Source organism: Typopeltis vanoorti, chromosome 9 (genome assembly GCF_054136105.1).
Source record: "Typopeltis vanoorti isolate ZY-2024b chromosome 9, IOZ_Tvanoo_1.0, whole genome shotgun sequence".
Taxonomy (NCBI): Eukaryota; Metazoa; Arthropoda; class Arachnida; order Uropygi; family Thelyphonidae; genus Typopeltis; species Typopeltis vanoorti.
The window spans coordinates 18,756,514-18,778,914 of record NC_143557.1 but is presented as its reverse complement, the minus strand read 5'-3'; the positions used below and the strand labels follow the sequence as shown (position 1 = coordinate 18,778,914).

At 34.7% G+C, this 22,401-nt stretch overlaps 1 protein-coding gene across 3 annotated transcripts in view; it reads right to left on the bottom strand.

Moving 5' to 3' along the window:
• LOC150102909 (xaa-Pro aminopeptidase 1-like) overlaps positions 1-22,401 on the bottom strand; it is a 416,385-nt gene that overhangs the window by 7,276 nt on the left and 386,708 nt on the right. For 2 of the 3 annotated variants that reach the window (XM_090398385.1, XM_090398387.1), the window contains 2 exons: positions 20,710-20,808; positions 2,997-3,122 (listed from right to left, as the gene is read on the bottom strand). In XM_090398385.1, coding sequence (XP_090254511.1) covers positions 3,003-3,122; positions 20,710-20,808 — 219 coding nt within the window. In that variant the 3' untranslated portion in view covers positions 2,997-3,002. Of the gene's footprint in view, positions 1-2,994; positions 3,123-20,709; positions 20,809-22,401 lie in introns of all 3 variants that reach the window. The other variant, XM_090398386.1, reaches the window with a different exon arrangement.

The window sequence follows — 22,401 nt, the reverse complement described above, 5'->3', positions numbered from 1 at the left end:
GTCATCTCTGTTCTGAACATTTTTGTGCAGATTTGTTATCCAGGCAGTAACTCCACATTCAACATGTCAGTTGATGAATGGCAGTTTTACATATTATCCTTCATAGCAATCTATAGTCACGTTTGCTGAGTGTGATGGGTTATCCACTGTGAGAAGCACTTGCAGTTGACTCCCTGCACTTCCATCTCAGTATGGTATCACTGATTGTTGACCTGGGAAGGTCCAATTTGTCAACAATTTGCTGAAGAGATGGACCTGTAACATGGCATCCTATCATGGCACCTCTTTCAAACTCCATCAGTTCCCTTCTCACAGCGATTTCACCCAGACATAGTTGCAATGACTTTGGAGCATCATATTCTTCTCATTTATACCAGCTACAAACATGTGACATGGCACAATGCACCTTGCCCACAGGGGTGTCCACTGATTTTTTTCCAAGCAGTGTGTATATAGTCATGCACTTTGATGTGATTAGATATCCAATATCATATATTATATTGGTTGGATTATGCTAAAAGAAACTGATCAGGCAAGGGATCTTGGAGTTTTAGTATATAGGAAGTTAAAGTTCAGGGGTTATTACATCAAAGATTGCAAATACAACTCAGAGAATAACTGCAATGCTGAAATGAACCTTGACATATAAAGATAAGGAAGTCATTTTGCCTCTTTACAATGGCCTTGATAAGACCTCACTTGGACTATTGTGCACAGGTCTGGTCTCCCGGTTTCTGTAGTGATTCTGATACTGTTGAGAGAGTGCAAAGGGAAATGTTAAAAACAAGCAAGAAAGAAATATTTCTTTCTTGCTTTATCTTGAACTGCCATAATAATTTTTTTTTCAAGTCCATAAGATGAATATAATAATTTTTAATGAAAACAATTAACCCAAACAAAAAAGCCTGTGCATGTATTCTATGAATCTTGGATATGGAATAGAAAAAAAATTAACGAATATGTCTTTGTATTCTGATCTGTTGTATTATGCACATAATACAACACAACTTTAATAATGCCATATCCAGTATTATTATTATTATAGGATATTTATTGTACTGAATCTTAAAATTTTTAACACTCTCTATATTAACAACACATTCCAGTAATGCATTCCATGCACTCACAATTCTCCATGTAAAAAATCTACTCTTCATGGATTTGATCGCCACCAACTCTTATACCTCCTCCGTAATCTTCTTTTCAAATACATCTTGCTCGATTTCACTCCTACTCTATTTATTTGCCTAACCCTTGGAATGCAGTTATACACTGCTTGTGTTAGACAGTGTCTCATGAATTTCCATGTACTGTAAACATCTTTTCTGCACAGCTCATCTACCCACCATATTCATGCTAGCTGACTACAGAGTTTCCCATAATCACCCACTTTATAATTCCACACATATCCTTTTCTGGCAGTAACCTATTTTTGTTTCACCTTGTCCCAAACAAGTACTTCATGTACTTGTACCTCACAATCACTCTCACCAACTGGCAGCAGTGTTAACCTCCTTACCGGCAAGGTGGATGAAATAGTGAGACCAAATTGCACTTCTTATCCATGTTATTCAATGTGTGTTACAGAATTGTATCCAGATTTAGCTTGACGTCTATATGCTTTGAGTTATATGATGCTTAAGATATTTATCCCTTAGAAATTCAACACAAACTCACCATTCTTGTTCCCGTACTCTATCTCCTCATTCCATTCTATATTCCTATAATTGGAGTCTCCAATCAAGATCATCATCTTCTTATGTGATCAACCAATTTTCCTAAACATTTCAGTCATTGGTATCCTCTACATTCACTGGATTAAATAACAGCATCCTATCAGAAATACTAGCATAATAATTTCAATTTCACACCACACAGATTCAAAATTACACATGTATTATCAATTTCCACAACTTGTGGACACAATTGATAATACATGTGTATTTTTGAATTTTGAATCTGTGTGGTGTGAAATTGAAATTATTATGCTAGTATTTCTGATAGGATGCTGTTATTTAATAACAGCATCTGATAGGATGCTGTTATTAAATACCCCCCCCCCCACACACACACACTTACGCTCCTCTTTTCACTTTCCTATCCCTTCAGAAAATTGTATATCCTTCTATTTCTATTCCATACATCACATCATCCTAAGAAAATTACATTTCACTTATACCAATTATCTCTGAGAATACTGACACCATCAATGCAACAAACTCAGCTCTCTTATTTCCAATACATCCTTACATTGCATACAAATGTAACAATCCATGTGTCTTTGAGGCCATTCTACCATCACCAACATTCTCCACTCTAGCTGCTATATCACACCTCTCTCTCTCTCTTCAGTCAGACCACTTCTGTTTCCCTATCAATACACTTTTCACATATATTAATGCTTTCCTTCTTTTCATTCACTCTAACAGCCCACAAATCTTTCACGAGTACATACATGAAGCAATTCTCACAAAGCTATCCAGAATTCAATCTTTGTGCCAAACCTATCCGTACCAGACGTGTGTTTCTTTACAGATGCCATTTTCAAAAAGTAGAAGCAGTAGGAACAAATAAGTAGCAAAACACAAATAAATAAACAGAATTCCAACAACAAACACTACTGAATGGGACTTAGATCCAGAAAATGAAAAAAATAAGGCACAATTATATGATAAAAAGCCACACTATGTCTTAACACTGCTCATAAACACTACTGTGTTCACTCATGACATTAGAAACGTTTTATTCAAAATTCAATACATTTACTTATTCCAAAATTGTGTCTGGCTTTTAATGAACATCTATAAACTCAATATTGAAAATGGAAATCAAAAATATAACAAAATCCACTTCAAAAACATTATTCTTCATCTAACCTATGTTCACAGAATACCCAGATGAAAAGCAACATAAAAAGTAATCAGTTGGAAATATATTCATGATTTCACTTTCTAGACAAACATTTCAATTACTAGAATAATCTTAAAAGGATATTTCAAATCTCATCCTAAAGGCTGTGTTTCTTTCAGTAGCCAATGAAGAGCAGCAATCTTGCCCTCATCTTTTAATGCCTTTCCTATTACGTCTCTACATTCTTGATGGTAAGTATCCAGCCAATCAATCTGATTTATAAAAGAAAGTCTTTATACATCATAAATTCATCATACTCATAAAAATTACATGTTTTAATAAATCTTTCATAGGTTCTGTTTCACAATATTAGCATTATTCACATTGCTGTAAAAAAAAAGATATGATGTTAACTATATAACATTGTAATAGTGTCTCAGCTACACTGAAAGTATTTAGAAAATTTCAGTAAATAAAATAACATGTAGTCTTATGCAAAAGACATGATTCTGACATAGATGCATGAAAGAAACACAAATAGACTTCAGTACAGATCGCTTTTTCAATAGTTGCCAAAAATGTTGATGCATTTATAAATCCTAGTTATTTCCAACACAGAAGAAATCATTGAAGTATCTCCAGAAAATGAGAGTGTACGGCACCAGCTCTAGTTGCAAATCACTTGCCAGCCAGGTGTTTTCCTGCAATTCCTGCTGTGGTCAAACAAACAAAAATCATAGTGTACAAGTTCAGTGTGGGAATATGGTCCAAAGATTCCCATTTAGGGTGCAGTAACCATTTAAGTGTACAGCTGGAAGTGTGTGGTATGTAGTGTAACATTACCATGCAAGAAACCCCCAAGCATTTGATGAGTAGCTAGATGCAACTGATCCACCATGTTACTAAAATAGCTTTCAGCTCAGTTTGATTAAGAAAGCAGCTTAAGTTCCAAATGATCTTTGCAGATGACACTGCTTTGAATTATTTTTGTAGGGTAGTAGCTATGGAAGATAAAGGGGAGATATCTACTTCATACATTTGTACCATGAAACTTCTTCATCACCAATTTCTTGATGTTTACCCTCAAGATATGTATAGTAGCGAACAAATTAATCCAAACAAGCCACATTTCATCAAGTTTTGGTTTGGTTTTCTTGCAGTTCGCAATAATTTTTTGGTTTCAGTTTAGGTTTTAGTTCATTATTTTGGTTGAGTGCAGCATATTTTAACTGTCTCTACAATGTTTATTAATAGTGCGTTTTTAACAGTGTAAACAAGTCGACATTCTTAGTGTTTCGTTCATTTTGTGTAGCTATAAAATGGATACATCTCCAAGCAAGTGTTCAAAATTATGTACTCTTTCTCAGCACACATCCATGACTCAAAGACAATTGCCAATGAGTGTGTGGGTACTGCTGTAGACTTAAATAAAGACTTGGTATCTAGTGGGATTAATGTTTCTGACATGAGATTCTGTCGAAGATTGTTGGAAGCAGGGAGGACTGCCAACATACCAAACAAAAAAAAACTGTTGATGAAGCCTATGCAGAAAAATAGGGTCCAGTGGGCAAAAGAGTACAAAGACTGGACTGTTGAGAAGTGGAAGAAAGTCATATTCTCAGATGAGAGCCATTTCATTGTCCGAGGAGAGTTAGTACCCTATGTTTGCAAATTAGTGGCTGAGAAGACTTCTCCTCACCTTCAACAAGCTCCTAAACACCAAGCTAAAAAGATGTTCTGGGTTTGTTTTACACATGATGGTGATGGTGCAGGTTCACTTGTGCCTGTTGACAGAATGATGAAAAGTGACTAATACATAAAAATATTGGAGAAAAGAGTGGCACAACAGATCTAGAAAGAAAAGAACTCATCTTCCAACAGTATTTCACTACATGCCACACTTCAAAAAAAAAAAAAAAAAAAAGTGAAAGGGTTCTTATAAAATCAAAACATCTTATTGCTTCAGTGGCTAGGTAACTCTTTTGACATTAACCCAACAGAAAATTTGCAAGCCATAGTGAAAAAGAGAGTTGGAAAATTAAATTATGATACAAAGGATAACTTAATACAATCCATTATAATTGCAAGGTTTCGAGATGCAGAAATAAGAAAAACGTGTTCTACATTCGTACAGTCCATGCCTAAGCGGATTAATGAAATAATGTATTGTTCATATCGGGTTTTCACATCTGGAACCAATCTGCTGTGTGAATGGAGAATTGGGCATATATGTCATAAGATGAAAATATGATCGTGACAACCTCTATTTAGCCTAAATACAGTTTGCTCCTATCTGATTCTCTTTGTTCACAATTTTTTTTAGCCTCTTCCCAAGTACATGCTTCCATAAATCTTACCTGGAACACTTAATAGAGAAATTCCTTTGTAATTCTCACATTCAGTTTTTTTTTTTTTTTTTTTTTAATAAATAGGTATTATGAGAACTCCACTTCAATCATCTGGTATTCAACCTTCTCACCATGCCTTCTGAATTATGGAGTAGCCATTGTACGTTTATATTTCGACATTTTAACATTTCTGGTCAAATATCTATACTCTTGCTGCCTTTCCACATTTCAGTTTTTTTTTTTATCTCAAGATTATTGATATATATCTACCCTATAGATATAGAATGATAAGACTTTTTGTGTCACGTTTTTGTCAAGTTATTTGAAATGTTTTGAAACTCAGGGGCTACTCTGGGTGTCCATCAGAATCCAAGGAGAACCGGCCTACCAGTCTGGAACTCGGGGGGGGGGGGGCTAGTGCACGCGCACACACACACACCCTTCCTTATATTCCTCTTCGATATTTTCTGGACATCTTTAATTTAACAATCTTTCAAAGTAATTACAGCAAACGTAGAATATATCTTCAGTTCTCATATCACATTTATCAATTTTTAAAAAGTACTCTTTCCTCCATTTCTAAATTTTTTAACAATCTAAAGAACATTTTGTCACTTACTGATATTTATATGCTATATTCTTCCCATTGCTTTCATTTCGTTACTTTTACACAGCATAGTTCCCTTACATTTTTCTCTATGCACTTTTAAGGCATCTGCAAACTTATATGTAAGGAACTTTTCGCATCTTTTCTTCTTTACTAGAACTGCTTCTTTAACTTCTTTTGTCCATTATACTGTTCTTATTTTTCTATCCTAGCAGACAACTTCACCACATGCTTCTTTAGCTGAGTCAATTAATCTTTTGTTCTTGTTTTTGAACTATTTCATTTTTTCTTGAACAATATTTATATACTTGGTCTACAGTTCAAATGTATAAGCTACTGAACTTTAACTGTTTTTAAAAATTTCTTATACATTGTTCTTTTCAATGTGATATTCATTGTTATCCTACTTAGTTTTAAGTGGTGTTCACTTTTAATTTCAAATCCTCTATATACTATGCAATATATATATATATATATATATATATATATATATATATTGTGTGTGTGTGTGTGTGTGTGTGTGTGTGTGTGTGTGTGTGTGTGTGTGTATATATATATATATACACACACACACACACTTATGTTCCAAACCAGCATGAAGATATCACTATCAATGACATAGTCAAAGAGACCTTTCTTATTTCTTATGTTTTCTCTCCATGTGAACTTGTGCACATCTTTATATTGGAACTTCATGCTAATAATGACTAGTCAGTATCCTGAAGAGAAATCCAGCAGGTACTTATTATTATTAGCCTTATTGTTTTCTCCAAATTTTCCCAACACATTTCCATATGCCTGGGAATCATTTCCTACTCTGCTGTTTAGATCTCTGACAAGGACTAACTTTTCTGTTTTCTTTATGTCAGCTGTCTTCTCTAATGACTTGAAAAATTCTTCCTTGGGAGAGCCTTCTCTGAGACCACAGGCAGAAATAAATTTCAGTCTATTTCCACAGTTTGATGTTTGTCCATATAACACTGCTTGAAATTGCCATCCAATCAAAAAATTTATTTTCCCATTTAGTGTTCAATGAAATTGCCACTCCTTCCTTTCCTTGGTCATTATTGTCTAAATAAAACAGGTGAGCTCTTGCATTTATTATTTAGCAGGAACTCACCTGCTTTAGTCTTCGTTGTCTCAATTAAATGAATTATGCCCACATGGTACTTTTCCAGTTGAACTGCAAGATGGATTTCCTTTCTATTGATACTCCTTATGTTCATGGTTCCTACCTTTAATCCTTCTGACAGTGTGTTTGTTCAGTAGCTGATTTTTCACTGTTCACCCTAGATTCATGAAAAAACAGTGGGGGAACTTGTTTAACTGCCTGATGCCCCCCAGCTAACATGAAATTTCAACATATTGCACCATCATATTTATTTATGGTTTAAGCCTGTAGAAAGTACAATTCAGTCATCTCAGTGCCAAACTATCAGCTCATCATCGTTTATTCAGTACTGAACGGATACCTCCTGAGGAGACAGCACATGGTGATGAAAACTGGACATTAGATCAGAAGCATGGTCAGTTCTCTGCATTCCTTAAAGACTATGGAGAGGTCTCTTCCCAGTTATCTGGCTTTGACCCTTATGCTATCCCACCTATCCATGAAACAAATACTATGAAAAATCAGATATATGTATTATTATTCTTATTATTATTACATAACACCTCCAGGGAGTACCAGGACTCATCGAGGGAGAGCACCTACTCAATAACTCTCCGTCTCCACCACTCAAATCCACCAACTACAAGTACTTTCATCATCTACACCAGCGCTATCTATTGCCGAAGACCACCATTAGTATTTTCACACACATCAATGCCCACGGCGGGATTCGAATCCCCAGCCTTTTGGCTGGAGAGCAGATACTCTAACCACTCGGCCAATCAGGCCAGCAACCATGTTTTTAATCGTCCATCTTGTGACTGACAGCATAGCCATACAATGGTCATGCAATGTCACCTAGTGTTATATTATTCATCATCATCAAATTCCTGCCATGTACCCTCAAGGGGTGTACAGGATATGATAGTACTACATGAAAAAAAATTATATCATTACTAACTTCCTATCTACAATTTTCCTCCAAATGAGTCTGTTACTTGTCAAGACTCCAACATTATCAGATCTTATATTTCTATCGTCTAAGGCACTTTGTACCGTATCAATCCACCTATATCTTGTTCTTCCTCTGGGTCGTTTTGTAGCCAACCTGGCAGAGAACACTCGTTTTGCTAATCTTTCTTCACCCATTCTGTTTAAGTGACCATACCACCTGAGATTAGCTCTGCTAACGCATTCCTGGATGCTGACAATGTCAAGTTCTTTCCTAATATCCTCATTTTTAATATGATATTGCCATTGATGCCATCTGTTCACACCTATAATCTTTCTCAGGAATCTCATATCTGCGGTCTCTAGTCTTTGCTCAAGTGTTTTACTTCTGACCGAGCTCTCAGATCCATACGTTAAAACTGGTTTGAACACTGTCTTGTATACAGCTAATTTAGTGTTCCGACTAATTTCTCTCTTATTCCATATGAATTTATTCAATTGACTTCCCACCATACTAGCTTTGCTGGTTCTGTTGTCTATTTCTATATTGAATTTACCATCTTCACTAAAAATCGCCTATGTAGCTGAAATGTTTTACTTGTTCCACAGGTTCTCCATTCACAACACAGTTGACATTTTCAATGATTCTGCCTATTTTCATTGTCTTTGTCTTTTTATTGCTGACCTTCATACCATATCTAGTACAACAGTTATTCAATTTAGCCAGAGAATCTTGCAGATTTGTAGCAGATTTATTTAGAAGTATAACATCATCCGCATAAAGCAAAGAGCTCACATTAACATCTCCAAATTTGATATTATGTTTAATACCACTTTCCTTCATAATGTGATCCATATAGATAATGAATAACAGAGGGGATAATGTACATCCTTGTCTCACACCAGACTGATGGTACAACATGACAAAATTATTATTATTTGATTATTGTTGTTTATTATTATTTTGACTCCATGGAGGATTCAAAAGACTTATCGTGGGAGGTCCCTCCTAGGAAACACAAAGTCTATCATACCACTCCTTAAACTCAATGACCTTTCTCGTTCTCACCACTCTATCAAGCAATGCATTCCATGGTTCAACCACCCTCCATGCAAAGAAACCACTCCTCACTCTCATGGTCACAGCTTCCTTTTGTACTTTCCAAGGGATGGCCCCTTATTATCACTTCTTTTCGCTGTTCAACGAAGCAAAAGAAATCCCCAGTGTCAACCCTGTAACCACCTCTCAACGGTTTAAAAGTCTCAATCATATCACCTCTCTTTCTTCTATCCACCAAACTCTTCAGTCCACATTCCCTCAGTCGATCCTCATAACTAACAGTGTACAGTCCTGAAACCATCTTTGTTATCTGCCTTTATACCCTTTCCACAGTTAATTTATCCCCTTCAAATCCTGGGGACCAAATGTGAGAACAATAGTCTAAGTGTGGTCTGATCAGGGTCTTATACAAGGGAATGATAACTCTGTCATCTCTGCAAGTCAGGTTAGTATTGCTACAAGGAAATAGATGTTGAAAACACTTTCTTCTCTTATTCAAAACCCCTATGAATAACATAAGTTCACAAGTGATGTAATATTACTTTATTTTTTTGAAACACTTATAATTATGTGGGAAAAAAGTCACTTCTAATTTTAAGGTTTATCTACAATTTTATTCTGTAATTGGATTACTCATTCAGAATTACCATTTCTGAATGAAACATACATTTATCTATTACTGACAGCCCCTCCCCCCCTCTCACATATTTAAGTTTTGTTAAAGATTTAAAGAGAACAGAATGTAAATCCTAAACTGACAGTGTAACCTGAACTACTGCATATCTCATAAGTAACCTTTAACTTAAAATGATACAATCTTTTACAATAAACATGATGACAATTTTTTTCTCAATAATGTTGCTAAATTCTATATTATTCCATAAACAAATATTAATAACATAGTTACACAATGTTATGTCATGAAATTGCCTGCACACTTCATTTTAATGAAGTGTGCATGCAATTTCATACACTTCATTATAAGCTATAATAATGAAGTGTGCAGGCAATTCTGGCTTATTGAATTTTACCAACAAAACAGCTGCTTTCAATTTAGATTTTCAAGGAAATGAAGAGATAATGGTTTCCAGTCTTTTAATTAGATCATCTGCACTGAATTCATTACTGAGACAATTCATATCAGTGAAGAAAATACTTTCCATTCCACTTTAAATCTCCTGTCCCTTTGCAAAGCTGTTTGAGAGAATAATCAAATATATGGTCTGGCTTTTGTGAAAATCTCCATTGTCGTTTTCTGCCTATACTATAGCTTAAAAAAAAATTATAATACCAACTGGTTGTGAAAGAGACAAAAGGAAGAAAGAGAGACTGATTCTCCTTTATATTTTCAAGGCATCTAATTTGGTTTGGAATAAAGCCTTATTAAGTAAACTCCCATGCAATGGGGGTTTTGCCATCTTTCATTTTAGTCATACATTATGTGTGATGGCAAATGGTGAATCTTTGTTCTCAAACTCTGCAACTAATGCTGGTATACTACATGGCTCCATTCTTTCACATGGCATGGTTGGTCAAGTGGATAATTCTGTTTTCTGACCAACAGATGGATGGATGAATGTCTTTAGGTAGTAGCTATATTTTGTTGCCAAACGCAAGACCCTGCTTACTGTATGCCTGGAAGTGGTGTGAAAAAGTCGTATGTTTTATTTCTAAACCAGGATTTCTAGATTATCTAATCTATAACTCACATATGGTACTAATGTACAACAGGTTTAATACCATTTGTGGATGGGATTCACATTAAAAAAGTCCCATCTTTATATATCAACCATCTTCAGTTGAGTGCAAATCAAATTAAACAGTTCTACCAGACATCATACAAATGAGCAAAATTTCTAGATTTTCTGGTTTGGAGGTCAGTATTTAAAGTTACAGATACAGTCTTCAGTTAACAAGGTTCTAACATTGTTAACATTAATTCTAGCAAAATTCAAATTTTGAATTTTGCTTATCATCATTGTCATATCATCATCAATTTCCTGATATGTACCCCCAAGGAGTGTTCAGGTTAGTATGACAGTACTACATGATTAAGTTTACATCATCATTAATTTCCTATCAACAGTTTTCCTCCCAATCAATCTATTACTTGTGAAAACTTCAATATTGTTATATCTAACATTCCATGCTTCTAAGGCACTTCTGCCTGAATCAATCCACCTAGACCTTGGTTCTTCTTTTGTGTCTCTTTCCTGCCATCGAACACCTGTTTTGCTAACTTTTCTTCTCCCATTCTATTTTAAGTGGCCATATCACCTTAGATTAGCTCTGCTGACATATTCTTGAATGCTAATAATGAGTTCTTTTCTAATATGATTTTCCCATTGATGCCATCACTTCACTCCCCTAATTTTTTTCAGAACCCTCATATTTGTGATCTCTAGTCTTTGATCAAGTGCTTTATTTCTAACCCAACACTTAGATCCATAACTTAAAACTGGCTAAAACACGGTCTTGTATACTGCTAGTTTTGTATTTTAGCTAATTTCTCTCTTATTCAATATAAATTTATTCATACCAGCTTTGCTTATTCAGCTGTCTATTTTTCCAGATTTAACCTGCCATCTTCAATAAAAACTATGCCTAAACAGCTGAAATATTTTACTTGTTCTATAGGATCTCCATTCAGAATGCAGCTGAAGTTTTCTATGCCCCTGCCTATTTTCATAGCTTTGGTCTTTTTATTACTCATTTTCACGCCAAATTTATCTGCCTTATTTCTTAAAAAAAAAAAAAACTCTCTTTCCACCCAACTGTTACTTTTGATTTTTGATGATAATACCCAAATCTTGATAAAGACTTCTCATATAAGGATAGCTTTTAACTCCTAATCTTCCTTAGCATAAATGTATTACAAGGATTGCCTCCAAACAACCAAGAAACTGTTTTGTTTTGTTTTTTTCACCTTCACTCTGAACATTACTTTACTACCAACTCCCCCTGATCCTATATAAATCATAAATGTGTATGTCCACTGAGTAATGTTCTCACACCTAGGTAGTTCCATTAAGAGTTCCCTACCTATAAATGTTTAACTCAGTACCTTGATGATTTGGTTGGCGAGTGGCTAGTGTATGTATTCACTCTCCAACCGACAGGTCGCAGGTTTAAATCCAACCATGGGCATGGATGTTTGTGACTGTCATTAGGTGGTAGGATGAATTTCATCACCTGATGAACAGAGGCTTAATGAGGAACAGAGTCATGTTTATTATTATAAACATGACTTGAAACATTTCCACATTTGGTCTTTAAAGAAGCATTTCTAGAGTATGTAAAAAATATATAAAAATACAAAAAAATTATATAAAATTAATAAAAATAGAAAAATATCATTAATCCACTCTCGGTATTATGGTATATATGCTTACACCTTTTGTGAGTGGAAGTCGCATAAAAAAAAAAGCATCCAGACTGACCAATAACCCATCTCTCCCTGGTTTAGTCCATTTTCTTCCATACAGATATTCAGTTTTTCCTACATTCACTTTCTATTTATCATTTCCATGATTACTGTTCATCAGCATAAATAATTCACCTTACTTTTTGGACAGATCTGACAAAAATGCCAAACAAATATAATTCTATTTGTTTTGGGTTAATGACACATTGAGAGCTATGGTCATACCATGCTAGTGTATGAGGTATAAATTGGGAGCATATAAACAGGTATCCCGTGATTAATGCAGTTAATAAATCCCTCGATGTTATCACATATATCAAAATCACGTTAATCAAATCTAATAATCAATGGTAAAAATTACAATTCGTCCATGATCGATTACTGTATTAATAATTTTTTTTTATATGGTACTCATTTAGGAAAGATAAAAAATGAATACAAAGTAAATGTTTACTAAATACTTGTGCCTATATTATTTACTACAAATTTTTTATCAAAGGAAATCAAGAGTCATTTGAACAGTTTTAATTTTTTTCTTATCAGCATAAATTCTACGATAACAAGCAAAATGACTCTCCAGACCTCTGCAAACAAGCAATAAAACAAAGAAAAAACACTGCAAATGTAATACATGATGGCACAAATTAAGCGGATATTGAATCCAACATTATTTCATAGCCGAATATAGAAATTACAAGAGTTTCGTGCCGAATATATAGAAACTAAAAGTTTCGGAGGGTGAGCATAAGCAACCTTATGGGAAACTCGTAGTAAAGGTGGAGTAATCTCCAGATCTCTTTCCTTAGTATTTTTCATAATGTAAAGCACATCTCCTAGAGGACATGCATGATAAATAAGCCTTTGGCTCTCTATTTCAGTAATACATGATGGTTTATTTATTTTCAGTTACAATCTAGAAATTATTAAACAAAAAAAAAAAAAAAAAATTTACTGTCAAATATCACAAACCTTTACATAACATGGTGTTAAACCAAACTGACAGCAAAAAAGTGTGGAATATCACTCATAACATATGAATGCACAACTACTCATGACCTCCAAGCTATACACTGAATTGTGTAAGAATATTTATATTAAACATTTTGCATGTATGTCAGATCAGCTGCAAGCTCCACAGGATTAAAGGCGCATTAATCCAAACTCCTGCTGCGTATATCAAGGATTTACCGAAATTAATTTCACAGTGTTAATCAAATCCCGCGTTAAGCAAGGGATACCTGTATATAAAAATATACAGGTATCCCTTGTTTTACACTCTTTCTACACCCATATACGTAAAGGGTGTAGAAAGAGTGTAAAAAGGAGTATACAAATAAGTGCAGAAAAAATTCATAAAAACTCAGTGTATAGACTAAGTTAAACTAATAAAGCTAAGATGTACATAATGTATAGAAGATGATATACACTGATACTCGTTTAAAATTGAAAAATGGGGTGACACTTGTTGAATCATATAAAATCTGCTTGAGATATAGGGCTCAGATAGATTATGAATCTGACTAAAATAATGATTGCACTCAGTGACAAAAAAACATGGGAAATCAATTAAAATATGAATGACTAGTCTGATAATTCACAACTCACCCATAGGTATGTCACCCCAATAGGAAAGAGTATGTAAGATTACTATGACCTGTGCAGGGCTGAGAAAGAACAACTTCCTCTTTATAGTCCATGCATAGACTAGACTGCTATAATTTGATTTCAGGCTTGATCTGATGGAGCTTATTATTGGTCTCTATTCCATGATGACTGCCACTGAGATAAAAATTTGTATCTTATGCTTTCCCAGTAATTGGTGTATGGAACAGGCATGCAGTAAATGCTTGGAAAACAAGCTGACCTAGCTACAGTACCTGCATCTGCATTTCCATTAATCCCAATGGCTTGGAATCCAACAGATGCCTACATCCAAGTGTAGCTTCCATAATTGAGAGAGATCATGTTGAATATGAGAGAACACTAGATGTTTCTGCACCTCTAGATAACTTATTGCCTGTAGAGAGCTTAGTGAATTTGTACATATTATGCATTGAAGTCTTATGTAGTTTAAAGCAAGCACTACAGCATAAAGCTCAGCAGTGAGGTTGTAACATTCCACTGGGATCTGAGCAACTATTCAGCTGTCTGGGAAGAAAACAGAAGATCCCACTAGATTCTCTGATATTGACTCATCTATATACACATGCACAAAATCAGAATATTTATTTGTATGTGCTTGAAAGAGTTGCTGTGGAAAACAGGAGTGGAATGTTGGGATAGTTTGCAGAAAGAAAAGCTGCATGGTGGTAGTGTATTTAGTAGTGTCTGTGCTATGTTGTCTACCCCAATATCAAAAGCTTGTAAGAGAGCTCTTGTTCAAAACCAGAGGATCTTATAGCAATCAAATGAGTGTTGTATAGATTCTCCCACTTCAAATAAAAAAATAGTTGACCATGCAGGATTGTCTCACAGGCTCTTTACTTCTAGAGCATCAAGTAAAGACAGTGACTGACACCAAAGCAATAAGGATTATGAATAAGGATTTGTGAAGTTTGAAATGCTCCAGTTGGCATTATTACTGCTTGATAGTGGATACGATCCAACCACTGCAGAGTACCATTCCTGGTAAAAGCATAGACCCGGTACCCGTAATCAAGTTTTGACCTAATCAGTGCATGGTATAATCAAAGCAAAGAACATCTGTCAGTAATCCTGGAAGTAGAAATTGGGGAGCAGGGGGATATTCACTGCTTTATAGCACTTATCTCATAGCTGGTGCATGGGAGGGAGGATGCTGGGTTCTTGTCAAATATGAGTCCCAAGAATCTAGTTTCTGGCACAACTGGGATTAAAGTTTGGCCTATTCAGAGTTCTGGGAAAATCTGAAGCCATTTGAAAGTGCCCATTTTGAAAGATGATCAATAGCTTGCTGCACCTGTCTTTCTATGACAATCATATTATATGAATGACAGAAGACAGTAATGTTATCCACATGGATTACTTAGAGTTGGAGAAAGTTGTTCAGTTATCAAATTAACTTTGACTGCAGAAAGCATGACACTTATAGCTACGAAACCTTGTAGCACTCTCTCTTCTTGAGTCACGAGAGAGAGAGAGAGAGAGAGAGAGAGAGAGAGAGAGTAGTTCCCACTCAGATTTGGAAGGATGAGTCGGATAAAAATCACTTGATAAAGAGATAGGGAGATTCCCTCTGAGATTAAAGTTGTGTAAGTCTTTCAATACAGTGCATTTCATTAGAATAGCATAATTAAGTGGCTGTCCCAATTAAACAAATTTGCATGTTCAGAGTTTAAAAGGTGTATGTACATAAGACAAGTACAACTTTAAGCAAGTTTTTCATTTATTGTGTAGCAAAATTACTGACTAACAAATAGACTTAAACAACTGACTAATTACGAGAGTGGTCTGAAAAGTTCTCGGCCTAACAATGAAAAAACTAATTTTATAATTTCAAAATTATTTTTCTTTTTCAACATAATCTCCCTTAAGACTAATACATTTATTCCAGCGATGCTCCAGCACCATTATTCTGTCCATGTAGTGGTTCTCAGTAAGATCTGCAAAATACCCCTCTACAGCTGCAATCAGCAAGAAAAAGTTTTACTTTTGGGAAAAAATAGAAGTCGGAGGGAGCCAAATCTGGGGAATAGGGTGGATGTTCCAACAATTCATAGTGCAGATCCCTTAATTTTCCCATTGCCAAAACACCTTTGCGGGGGTGGGGGGGGGGGGGTGCATTGTCCTGATGAAAGACGATCTTTTTCTTCTGCAAACTGGGTCTTTTCTCACGAATTTTTTCGTCTGGTCTGGTTAAAAGATTAGAATAATATTCCCCAGTTATTGTTTTACCCTTTTCAAGATAATTAATAAACAAAATGCCTTTAGCATCCCAAAACACCAATGCCGTGACCTTTCCTTCTGATGGGACTGACTTTGCCTTCTTTGGCACTGAGCAACGGGCTTCTGTCCACTGTTTTGACTGCTGTTTGGATTCTAGCATGTAATGGTGAATCCAAGTCTCATCCACAGTAATGAATCGATGCACAAAATCAGTTTTATTCTTGTTAAAACGCTCCAAGCACTGTTCAGAGATTTTCATGCAAGCGCGTTTTTGATCTGCTGTGAGCAAGCGTGGCACCCATCTTGCACAAAGCTTTTTCATTTGCAATTCTTCATGCAAAATATATCCTACACATTCTTTTGAAATGCCTATAGTCTCAGCAATTTCATGCACTTGATCAATGATTTCTGGTGTTGTTAACATAATCCTTTCTTTTAACACTTTGTTAACACTTTTTGGACATCCTTCATGTGTATCATCCTCAAGGCTGGTACGGCCACATATAAACTCGGCAGTCCATTTCTTAATTGTCGAAATCGAGGAGAAGAGTGCCCATATACTTTTATGAACTTTAAATGAATTTCTTTTGGCATTAAACTTTCTTTTACAAAGAATTTAATAACCGCATGATTCTCAATTTTATCCATTTCAAGGCATACAGACAACACTTTTGCTTCAGACAGCTGTATAAAAAAAACTATTTGATAGATTGACTTGCAATTTCACATGGATGCTTATGACAGATGTACCAACTTAGAAAAAAAAAAATCTTATCGATAGTGTTGCCATCTATGGTTGAGGCTGAGAACTTTTCAGACCACCCACATAAAATAAAATATTTGCATAAAATTAATTTCATTTATATGCATATTAAACACGCTTAGCCCGTCATTTTTTTTAATCGATTACAGATAAGGACAATCAGTGCAGGTATTTAGTGCAGATATAATACTGCCTTCCTTCATGAAACAGAATTGGACCACATTGTGCATCACTTGACCAAGCGCCAAAGTGATATTTTTACCAAAAATATCAATTTGGCATTTGGTCAAAAGGAACTTATTCCTAGGATAAAGAGCCAAGAGACTATTTTTCCGGTGACATAAATTAAGTTAAGGGGATAATAAATCCCATATTATTTCACAGCCATAGTGTTGTACTACCCAAGCGATCACTTATGCTTGGACTCGCCAATAGTTCTTCGGCATAAAACTCTTAGATTTCGATGGATTTCGATCTCCGAGTTTCGTACCTGGCAGTAAAATAATATGGGATTTATTATCCCCGTAACTTAAGGAACTTATTCGTTTGGCGGTTAGTTCTTTGAAACAAAACTGTGAAAATATAGATTCCTGCTCGGTCTCGATTATTTTATAGGTAGGTTACATTATACGTCAGATGGCAAACTAATCTCCAAAACATCAATTTGGCACTCGGTCAATTTATGTATAACGCAGTCCAACTGTAATCCAGTAATAAATTTTCTACCGTCCTGGGTGGTCACTTATTCAAGTTTGGGAGTGTCATCCTCATCATTTTCTGTTTCTTCTAATCTCTTCTGATGTTTTGCTGCAATTTCCTCTTCAAAATCTTCATTTTCATTGTATTATTGACTGTAGTCTTCAATACTATAAATTGTTTATAGTTTCTGATGTGGCTAACTTCTAATCAGATGTCATTTTCACTATCTGGCATATCCCTGATTGAATGCTTCAAACCACAGTGAACAAATCAGTTTTGAATGGTCTTGTGCTAATTCCTCAACAAATATAAACTGTTTTGCTTGTAAAAATTAATTTTTATGATAATCTTCTTAGCAGTTGTCAAAAACCATAAATTTTTTCTTTATTTCTGCTATAATTCCATATCCCAACTCATAAGCCAATTCTTAAAAAATTCAGATGTAATTCACACAATCTTGATCACATGATAAACTCTCCATTCTAATCCTTTAAAGCGTCAAGGCCCTTTTTCCAAGAGCTAATGATAGCTTTCATTTATAAGTTCCTGGCATATTTGAAAAGTGTAACGCTGTCACATGATTCATTCCTTTCACTGATCCAAACAGTGTGGCGTGGAGAACCATCCACTGTGACATGATAAAATGGGTTTCATCAGCACTGCTCACCAGCACTAAATTTTTGAAGCAAGATTATGTAATTTTTCTAACACTCCATGCAGTAAAAGTTACCAATTGTTCTCATTTTGTTTTTGTTCTTACAGATATGCTCCAATAAAATAGCTGTTCCGATTAACCAGTGAACCAATTAGCTGGAATCTACAATATTCCAAATCTCCAAGCAGTGTTGTATGCTTTTTCCATATCAAGGAAAACTGATGCTAAGTGCTCACGTTTTAGGAAGGAATCTAGAATGAATGCTTCCAATCAGACTAGATGATCAGCTGTCAAATGATATTGCAGAAGCGAGATTATCAGAGCAATAGATTGATAGTCTGTTAGGGAATTTAGATCCTTGGCACTTCCTTGGCTTAGGAAAAACTATAATAAAGTTTCACTCACGTGTTTTTATTTATCATTGTATTGTATTTGTGTGTGTTGTTACATTAAGGTATTTGTAATCCCTGAAGATGTCTTCAGGAGATATTGGAAGCATTAAAATTAGTTTTTAATCCTTTCTCAGTGCTAATAATATTCCCCTCCAACATGAGTTAACTGATCTGTTTTATTCTAGAAAGTTTCCATGTTTTGTAGGAAGATCAAAACTGACATCAGATACCACAAATAATAGATCAAATCAGAAGAAGGTTGTTGATTAGAAACTAGTCACAAAATCTTAATTGTGTTCAGATTGTCTTATATAACATCTGATATGACCCTTGATATACAGAAAATGACAATGAAGAAAAGCAAATTCTGCCTCTTCTCAGTTATCAAGAAAAAATATGACAAACTCCTCACAGCTACACACTGTTGCTATGATTATAATATCATGCCTGTTAACTGCATTGTTTTTAAGCATGTTGAAGGAGTGGTCAAGTTTCCTAGGCCCAAGAGTACAAGATATTTTCTAGTGAGTTGCATGCACCTTTAAAGCTGGGATTTGGTCCTCACTGGTCTATTGTGTAAAGGTCAAATTTTCAGTTTCTTTTCTTGGGAAAGGGACTTTGCTGTGAGATCAACTAGCTCATCATCAAATGAAAATCCCTTATCAAGCATCCTGAGTTTGAATCCCATTAAATTATTTCAAAACAAATGTTACATTACCCTCAATATCTATATGCTACAGAAGCAGCTCAAAATGTTTGTCATAGTTTCTAAGATTCTTTCAGCAATCTCTTAGAATTAAAATTTACACACTGAATTGAATAAGTGTGGTCAGTACATCCTGTATGATTTATAAATAGTATGCTTGTAACTCCAGAAATTACACTAAAAATCTGATATAATATATATGTGTATATATATATATATATATATATATATATATTAAAGAGCAGTATGTGTTAGATTCTAACACCTACTGTTCCATTGCATCTCTCCAAAATAAGGAAACACAAATTCAAGGGATTCTATACGTCCTCCATATTATGAATAATGGTCATGATAACTGTGACTGAGCAGAATGCAGCTGAAATTTTTATGATAGTATGAAAGAAATCCTAAGGATGGATTTGGTTAAAATATTTTCAGGTTTTTAGAAGTACCTCTAGTACATAAAGTAATCAAGTCACCGTATTTAATTACATAACCAATTTTAGTCCTCCATTTATGAGTAAAGAACAGTGAAAGTTGGCAACTACATTGTACAGATGAATACTGAAAATAAAAACACTGTACAGGAATACACCATTCATTACAATATCCTGGAAAAGAAAATCAATAAGCAAGTGTCCTCACATCCTGAGTTTGAATCCCATTAAATTATTTCAAAACAAATGTTACATTACTCTCAATATCTATATGCTACAGAAGCAAGTATTCATCTAGGGAAAGTGGAAAGAAAATTATGATTTGAACTAATGATATAAAATGTCACTGACCATACATTTGATTATATTACATTGTTATAAAAAGAAAACAAAACTAAATTCTAAATGTGGTCAGAGTATCAAAATACAGAGTGGAATGCTCTCCATCTGTCGTTTTCATTTCTGTTTTATATATCTCAAAACAGGGTTGCAAGGAGAAAAACTATACTTAGCTGAAGTAAAGTTTACTGATCCCATAAGAATTATAAGTTATGCATCTATTTAGTCATGTGAAAGTTGATAGGGAAAAGAATAGAAATATTTGATATAATATCTGCTAAAGCATTGCAACTAATATTGCTAACGTGAAGTTTTCTAAGGAATTTTCCAAGTGTACTTAACATTGACCAAGGAAAACCAATTTTGTCTGCAGTTCTCTATTATCAATGATAATAGAGAACGTCATGAAAATATGAAATGAAGATGCAATTCTTTTTAAAATATATTAAAGAGATGTTTTTTGAATAACTTAATCTTCAAATATAGATACATTACGGTATTACCTCTTCAGAGGTTAGCATAAATGGATCCAACAATTTACTCTGTATAGGAACAAGGGTAATTGTATCAAAAGTCAAATAACCACGCCCTTTGAAGTTATACTAGAAAGAAAAAAAAAACATTAGACATTAATAATCAACAATTTATAATAATGAGGTAAAATAATACCACTCTTATACTAAATGTTTGTCTATGTTAGCAATGTGATAATATCACCATAACACTGTTGCATTTGAAAACTTATGAAAAGTCCTTACACAGAGTACTCTCACTATAGCAAACTCAGACACCACATGAATAGTTTGCTATGGTGAATTTCCTTTAGCATACCATTCTCCCTATGAGATTTTGGTAGGACCTTTAGTAGTTTGTTATAGTGAGAGAGACTAGTATAATAGTGTTTGCTTTTGCTATAGTGAGCGTTGACTGCATAGCTGTGTAAGATAGCAATCAAGAGCAAGCATAACATAAGTGAACAGCATATTGGGATACACCATCCTTTACAATATCATGGAAAAGAAAAGCACTGAGCATGTGATCTAGAGAAAGCAGAAAGAATATTATGATTTGGACTGATGATATAAAAATGTCACCAGAAGAGAGGTGGAGGTTTCTGCTCTAAGTAATGACTTAAAACAGATCATCTCACTACAAGAATTCCCTGACAATCCTCTTCACTGTTCTTAACTTGATCTCCTTCTAGGTGACTACTCTTCTCGGTAATTCAGATCACAATCTTATCAAAATTTCATCTCTGGTGGACATCGTTCCCTTAACCATTCACAACATCATGTACTCAGGCATTATAACAATGCCAAGTGTGAGAACTTATATGACTTTTATTCCTCTTTTCCGTGGTCAGACTACTGTTTTCATTCTTCAGATCCAGAAACCTCTTGTGATCTTGTTACAGAAATAATCCATGTTGGAATGGAAAAGCTTTCATTACTGAAAAGCTGATATTCTGGCTTCATTCTTCTCTTCCAACTCCTCCATAGATGACAATGGCAAATTACTTCCTTTGCCTAGAACATTCCATCACACGCCTCCTATGACCTTCTGCCAGAAAGACAGAAAAATCTTGAATAACTTGGAAACCACAAAGGCATCTATTCCTGATGGAATCCTATTCGTAGTTTTGACAGCACACCATAATCGTTCTACTCATGTGACAAGCCTTGCAGTGCTCAAGCTTCGATATCATCTGTAATAACACTGATCTCCACAGTATACTTGTTTGAGAGAAAAACAACCAAGCCAAATTCAATGCTTCTAAAATAGTTTTTTTTTTTTTTTTTGGCAAAAAAAAGACTTCAGATCTTCTCCACTTACATTTGATAATGCTCACCTCAATCTCTCTTCCAAAACTGAATCTCTCTTCTCAAACTGCCTCTTACTTAACACTTTTCTTGGCATTCTTTTCTGCTGAAGATAGTAATTTCTCCTATGACCAGTTATTTGTTTCATATAAATCCCAAATCCAATCAAGCTTGTAATACTGTCCTCATGTTTATGGTGAATCACCTAAAAATTCTTGATGCTGATTCTCGTAGACAAGCTTATATGTTGGTTATGCATTATTAAAACACTTAAGGAATTGAACAACGTAGTTAAGGATATAAATTACATTAAACTTTAATAAATATTTTCCGATATTTCGGCAACATCACACTGCCATCTTCTAAAGGAACTTA